The sequence below is a fragment of the Borostomias antarcticus genome, assembly GCF_949987555.1.
Source record: "Borostomias antarcticus genome assembly, chromosome: 19".
NCBI lineage: Eukaryota > Metazoa > Chordata > Actinopteri > Stomiiformes > Stomiidae > Borostomias > Borostomias antarcticus.
The window spans coordinates 10122443-10129458 of record NC_140252.1 but is presented as its reverse complement, the minus strand read 5'-3'; the positions used below and the strand labels follow the sequence as shown (position 1 = coordinate 10129458).

General features: G+C 38.5%; 1 protein-coding gene across 1 annotated transcript; it reads right to left on the bottom strand.

Moving 5' to 3' along the window:
• Positions 1–1366: 1366 nt before the first annotated feature.
• On the bottom strand, positions 1367–2100 carry LOC311321436 (hemoglobin subunit beta-2-like). Its single transcript, XM_084453417.1, has 3 exons — positions 1965–2100; positions 1635–1857; positions 1367–1511 (listed from the first exon to the last, which is right to left on the bottom strand). The coding sequence occupies exons 1-3, from the start codon at positions 2054–2056 to the stop codon at positions 1383–1385; spliced, it is 444 nt and encodes a 147-aa protein (XP_084309543.1). The 5' UTR covers positions 2057–2100; the 3' UTR covers positions 1367–1382.
• Between the last annotated feature and the right edge of the window lie 4916 nt (positions 2101–7016).

Genomic DNA, 7016 nt, shown 5'->3' with positions numbered 1-7016 from the left:
ATAGCCAATGTTTCATATAGACATCTTAAATCAATTGGATATGATTCGAATATTAATAGACCTACTTCCACAATCTTATTTTCTCAAGTAATATATGGCCAATTCATAAAAATTAAAGAAATCAATTAAAATACATTTAGTTCTGCTTTGGCAACATTTGAACGCAAACTAATTGCAGAACATTCTACTAAACTTCAGTCTTCTATCAAAACCTTTCACAAAAAATGACCAGTTCATTACAATTCAATATATTAATTAAAACCTGTTTATATTGTTAAGATCAATAGGATTGCCAATGTTTGAAATAAATATCCCAAACCAATGTATATTATTCAAGTATTAACTGCAAAATTAAGAACTGCAAAAATACCTACTTTTAAAGCCCTTGATTTTCACAAGTAATAGTTTGCCAATTAATTAATTCAAAAAGCTACATCAGTTAAAAATATATTTAACTGTGCTTGGATCAATATTTGACAAAAACACAAGCTAATTTCAGAATATTGCACTTACATAATAATACAGTTTATTTGATATGTTTGTCAAGTATTGGCAGTGTTGAACTAGTATAATACAATGTTTATTTATTTAGTAATTTAATTGAAAGTCGATCATTTGTGAAAACAATGGGTTGTGTGAGTGCATACATTATTAGAAAAATAAACAAATCTGTTTCCTTCAAATATGGTAAAATTATTGATCTAAGCTGAATTAAATGTATTTGATTCGTGGATTTTAATTAAATTAAGGAATTTCAGCAATATTTGTGACAAGAAAGGTTGTGGAAGAGGCCAGACATTAATGAAATAATCTATTTGTTATTTTGTAATTGTAATGAATTGTTGGAAAAAGTTTGTGGAATTATAGACATATAGCTATTAAACAGTCTATATGGTATTAGGCCTATAATAAAGAAGGACTAGGCTATGTTTTATTAAGTAGACTAAATAAAAAAAATAATGGGAGGAGAAACACAAGTTCCTGGTTAGACTAGTTGTAAGCGTACTTTAACTCGAATGTCGAATGTCTGTTGAATGTCCAATATGAAAACAACTATTTCATACTCAAATTCTCACATGCGATTCATCCACATTTAATTGTTGCGGTCGTGGAATAATCAAATAATTACAGACCCGACAATCAATCCCCCAAGTCCGCTACACACGTAGCCTGTCAAATTATTGTTGAAAATGTGTAATTCCGCCTATACTGACTAAAGTGAAAGAAGAATGATGAAAAGAATAATTAACACAAATACTAGGCTACATGAAATGCATTTGATGGAGAACTTTATTTTCCTTCATTGGCATTAGCATTAGGGTAAATGGCTATATTACCAAACGAATGTGAAAAGATGGTTCTCTGTTTGTGCTGATAGCTGTCTAGTGGTACTGCCTTCCCAGGGAGAACACCACAACAGACAGGAACTTCTGGAAAGCAGCCTGAACGTCGCAGGTGAATTTCTTGCCCATTTTCGAGGCAACGACAATAGTCAGGCAGTCGGAAAACAGCTAGACAAAAAGAAAACAACATCGATATCAAACGAATGTGCAAGCAAGATGCCGTTAGGCCTATGTCTAGCATTTAATGAGTGGGCGAAGACATTTCGAAATGGAAGGGCGAAGCAAACGTACCCTGAAATTGTCGGGATCAATTTTCAATTCCTCCGAGTGCTTTTTACCCAGATCAGCATAGGTGGTTTTCATGTTATCCAAGTCCTTCATGCCACGGTCCAGTCCGTGCACCACAACCACTCCGTGAGCGGCGATTTTTGGATTAGCCTTGATGGCTTCAGCGTTGTACAGGTTTCCGAAGCTACCGAAGTACCGTATTGTCCAGGGGTACACAATCAGGCACCTGCAAAATAAAATACAATGATGTTAAGTCTGGAGGAGGAAACAGCGAGCAAATGTAAGCTAGTCCCTATGCGTAATGACAAAGTGCATGTGGATAGTATAGGCTACCTTTGCAGAGCTTCGGCCCCGACGATTTCATAGTTCAAGTTGGCGAAGACGTTCGCGATTATTGCGCGCTCGTTGTCTGACCAGTCAACCATATTCACTCTTAGATATTAGCCTAGGTAGAAGACGGTGAGAAATCTCGGGTTCTTTTTGACAGACTGATCGGTTTTTAAAGCCAATTGATCTGACTCCACCCTAAGCCATCGGTTGGTTTTGCTGTTTTAGGGGGCTGAGTTTAGAATGTAGGCTATAGCCACTTCTCAAGATTGACGAGAGGCTTTAATTTTTTTTTTTTTATTGCCAATGAATAATAAATCAAATCAAACCAAGTCAAAGGCAATTAATAATAAACGTTGGTAAGAGGCTAAATACTGTATTGTATTGTATAGACTACACTTTATTGTGCCTCTTTACACGTTCCTATCCGTATTTCATTTTGTTTTTCAAATTGATCCCATTATCTTGGTGATTGAAACAAGGACTCGTTTTGATCGTTTAGGGAGTAGCCTACCTAGTAGACTAACCTTACCACATTAGGCTATTGGGAAGCTAAAACGCATCCCATGATTTCAAAAGCATAATTAGGAATGTAATAAAACAACAACAATAACTTTCTAGTGAGACACATCGCAACTCAACCGTAGGCCTATATCTTGTCCTAAGACTCTGGGGCTCATAAAAGGGCAGGGTGGTTAGTGTACCGAGGTAAAGTTGTTTTCATATTAGACATTCAACAGACATTGGCCGGGTTTCCCGATAAAGAACCTTCTTAAGGAACCCTTCTTAAGCAACCCTTTACATGGGAGTTAAGAAGTACTTTGGAGTTAAGTGCTTCTTAACTCGTTCGGGAAACCCGGCCCTTCACATTCGACATTCTGTGCCTTAGTTAGGGACCGAGGTAAAAGTATGCCTACAATCATAATGAGGATACTGTAGCATATGTGTTTGTTTCCCCTCCCATTCTTAAAAACAAATGAGATACCTGTAAGACAATATCATATACATGTAAGACAATATAATTCATATCTGTCTTACTTTCACGACTTTTTCCCCCACAATTAAATCAACCAATTACAAGGCTACATTTATTTCTTTGTGCTTCTTTGCCAATATTTTACAAATATAAACATCCAAAATCAATTGTATATGATTCGAATATTAACAGGTCTACTTCCACATCTTTGATTTAAGTAGGCCTAATCCATTGCCAATTCTGAAAAATTAAATAAATCAATTAAAATACATTTAATTCTGCTTCAATAACTTCGGCAAAATTTGACCTCAAGCTAATTGCAGAATATTCCATTACAGTTTGGTCTTCTATCAAAACCTTTCACAAAATATATTGCCAGTTTATTACAATTAAATAAATCAATTAAAAATATATTTCAGTTAGAAATGCAATACAACAACAACAATAATTTTATTTTCCAAATGTTTGCCATTTCTTTCTAGTGAGACACATCGCAATTCAGCTGTAGGCCTATATCACAATCCCTAATAGATATTTAGATAAGCGTTGTGTCTGACAACATATCAGAAATTAGGCTACAGGCGCAAGATGTGGCCGTGGTCGTAAAGCGGGTCTTTGGATAGGCTATGCTATCTCATTAATGTTTTCTATTTATTTATGTGCAAATGTAGATTTCTGTAGCCTATATGCCTTTCCCTACAATATTTGTATTCTAGTCTCTGTTACGTAGCCTAGTTGGGTTTTGATGCGTGCACCCCCCATCAATACATTAGGCCGACTATTAGACCAGACGACTATACTCTTACTATTAGAAGGCATTTTAGATCTGAGTGGTTAAAGGAAGATAGGCCTAATCGTGAAATTCAGCTTGGTTCCACCCATCCCTCAGTGTGGGGTATGAAGATTAGTCCTACAGATAAATTTTCTTTAGACCGAATGCAGCAGCTCACCGTAACCGTTGGTTTCAGGTCACAAATACTATTTAAAGAGGTAGTGTGTGGTTTTGGACATTTATTTGTGGCCTGCCTACTAGGCCTATGAACCTGGGCCGCGTTGTCGAGTTTCGAAGTAGGCTACCTTAGCGCTCTACGAAGGTTTCTAAGGTATAGCCCACCAAGGAGCTGTATTCCCTGGTGTTTCCAAGACTACCCCTTAAAGGAGTAGTAAAGTGAAAATGCATGTTTAGCCCTGTTTTAAGGTTACTTATGATCATATACAATGGTTCAGATCAAAACGTTGACAAAACTAGCACTTTTGAGAAAGTCTGATATTTGCTCTACCACCGTATTGGTCATACAATGGATGTGGTTGGGCACTTTGAAAAATCTTTCAAAAACATGTTAAACTCTTTATTTCAAAGACAAGAAGCTCACCCAGGGGGTAATTGGTGTCCGTTGGTGTTCTGACATAAAATTCGCCACAAAGTATGAATCCTGTAGGGTTTTATTGATCATTTCATGAAATCCATTGACTTGTATTGAAGCGACTGTTGTAGATGTGTAGATCAATCCGCAGCGGGGATTCAGGAAGCGGTTCTACTTACGATAGCTATTGTTATTGTTATTGTATATGTTGCAAGGCTTCCTAGTTTGCGGAAGATTACACACGTATGTGCTGCGACTAAATAGTTCTATGCTAAATATTTAAAAAAGCCTTTCCAGATGAACTAGAATCTTACTTTATGGCGAATTATATGTCAGAACGCCAACTAACACCTCGGTGAGTTTCTTGTCTTTGAAATCGACAGTTTAACATGTTTTTAGAATGATTTTTTACGGTGCCCACCCACATCCATTGTATGACCAAAACGGTGGTAGAGCAATTATCAGACTTTCTAAAAAGTGCTATTTTTGTCAATGTTTTGATCTGAACCATTGTATATGATCATAAATAACCTTAAAACAGGGCTAAACATGCATTTCCCCTTTACTACTGTTTTGCCCTCATATGATAATCCACAAGGGCAGCGCAGCATGTAAATATCATGAGTAGACAAGCAAGAGATCACACTTTTGATGGGAAACTGTTTTCCTGTGTGTGGATGACTGAAATGTGTGGTCTTGGAGGTGTTATTACATTGGGCACAATTGCCACAGCGATAATTTCCGTTGGGGAGCGGGCTGAGCAAAGTCTGAACTGCAGACTTCGGGTTTTGGTTTGTAAAGTGCGCATGTCACTCATGGTCGCTCAAGTTGCGGTCACGTTTAGAGCCAACGAGAGGGGGGTCCTGAAAAGTAACGGCTAGTTCTGGATCTGACTGTAAAATGTGCCAGTGTTTTTTAAAAACTGATTTAATCACGTAAGAGTGAGGAGAATACGTAATCATGCATGTGACAGAGAACTTGTTTTTTTGGCGACTAGTCAACAGTTCAGAGCGAGGTTTGCTGAGTGCTGTGTTGTACGCCTGATCAACCCAAGACCGCGGATATCCTCTTTGAGCAAATCTAGATATAATTTCTTCGGCCTTTTCTCTGAAATCCTCTGACGAATGACAGATCCTCCTAAGTCTATAAAATTGACTTTCTGGAAGACCCCTCTTAAGGGGTGGGAACTGGTGACCAACAGGAGTGTGTATCTATCCGTATCCTTCCTATACAAGGTAGTCGTTAAAATATTCCCACTTCTCACCACCCACTGTAATGGATTTTAACTGATATAGTCAAAAAAGGATTTACCAAGATTCGCTCAAACAGGTTAAGTCTGGTTTATTGAGAAAACATACGAGTGCAAGGACTTCCGGACAACGCACATGAGTGGTATCCCAAAGAAGTGCCCGCAGCCTGATCTTGTGCAGCCTTATATTCAAGCAAACACAGGTATAGCGCTTTGAGGATGTGATTGGCTAACGCATTGTACGTCATATGAAATGGCAGGCGTGGTCGAGAATACAGACACGTGACATGAGAAAAGGTGGTAATTTCTTGGAGACAAAGGGACAAAGGATGGTTATTCTGGAGTAGACAGATTTCTAGGTGTGTGGACCTCCTGGAGGTCATCCTGTCATGAATTAGGTTAGCACAGCTATGTGAAAGGTTGAGGGAGGTGGTGAATTACAAAAGGAGATGATGAAACTATAATTTCTATGACACCACATGTCTAAAAAGTGCACTCTCTCTTTGCTGTGGTCTAGGGTAAAGTTCAAGTTGTGATCAAAGCTATTCAATACCATGACAAAATCCATCAATTCATCCATGTTGCCTTAGTAAATACAAAAAACATAATCAATTTACCTTGTACCATTTCAATATTCTGTCAAGGTGCCTGTTCTTGTCTGGATCGTAAACAAAAGACTGTTCAAAAAAGCCCATGTACAAATTCGCATAGTTAGGGGCACAAATGGACCCCATGCTAGTACCTGATATCAGAAGATAGAAATCATTATCAAAGCAATAAAATAATAATTATGTCTCATAACAAGACTTGCGAGATCCAGGATGAAATAATTGGGGGGATTGGCTGTGTTGTCTCGATTCTGTAGAAAAAACTGAAGGGCCTCAAGGCCTCCTTCATGGGGTATATTTGTATATAAGCTAGTGACATCTAGAGTCAATAAAATAGCATCCCCTGGGATATCGTTAAGCATCCTGGTCTCACCCGGCAGACGTCAGAATTTGACGTTTGTCCATCGCCTCCAAACGTCATTTTTAGACGGCATCAAACGTCATTTCTAGACGGCATCATACAAATGATGCAAATAACGTATATGCGTAGAGGTGCTCGGGCAGCAAGCATTGAGCAATTCCCCTGCGCGCCCGCACGCCCCCAGGTTTGCGTGCCCGCGCAGGGGTATTGCGATATGTGGAGCGCGCCCACTAAGCGCCGTCCGAGTAGCTCCACTCCTGGGTCCAGTTTCGTAAATGTCCCTGATCCCTGTGTCCACGTTAGAACACTAGCTATAAGAACAGTAGCTAATGCTAGCTAATAATAATGACAGTAAGAATGTGAACTAGTTGGCTAGCTAGTAGTCTTGTTTGCTAGTTGCTTGTAAAACGTTGTTTTCTAGTTTCGCCAGCTAGTTTTGCACTCAGTGTTGTCTCACCAATTTATACCCCTCTTCCATCACGTGTTCTAATGTGAACAAC

Bases quoted from the DNA above. Each gene is read 5' to 3' on its own strand.
- LOC311321436 (XM_084453417.1), bottom strand. From the start codon at position 2,056: ATGGTTGACTGGTCAGACAACGAGCGCGCAATAATCGCGAACGTCTTC. The intron at 1,858-1,964 runs GTAGCCTATACT...TTTATTTTGCAG, and splicing joins GGGGCCGAAGCTCTGCAAAG to GTGCCTGATTGTGTACCCCT. The intron at 1,512-1,634 runs GTACGTTTGCTT...CTTTTTGTCTAG, and splicing joins TTGATCCCGACAATTTCAGG to CTGTTTTCCGACTGCCTGAC.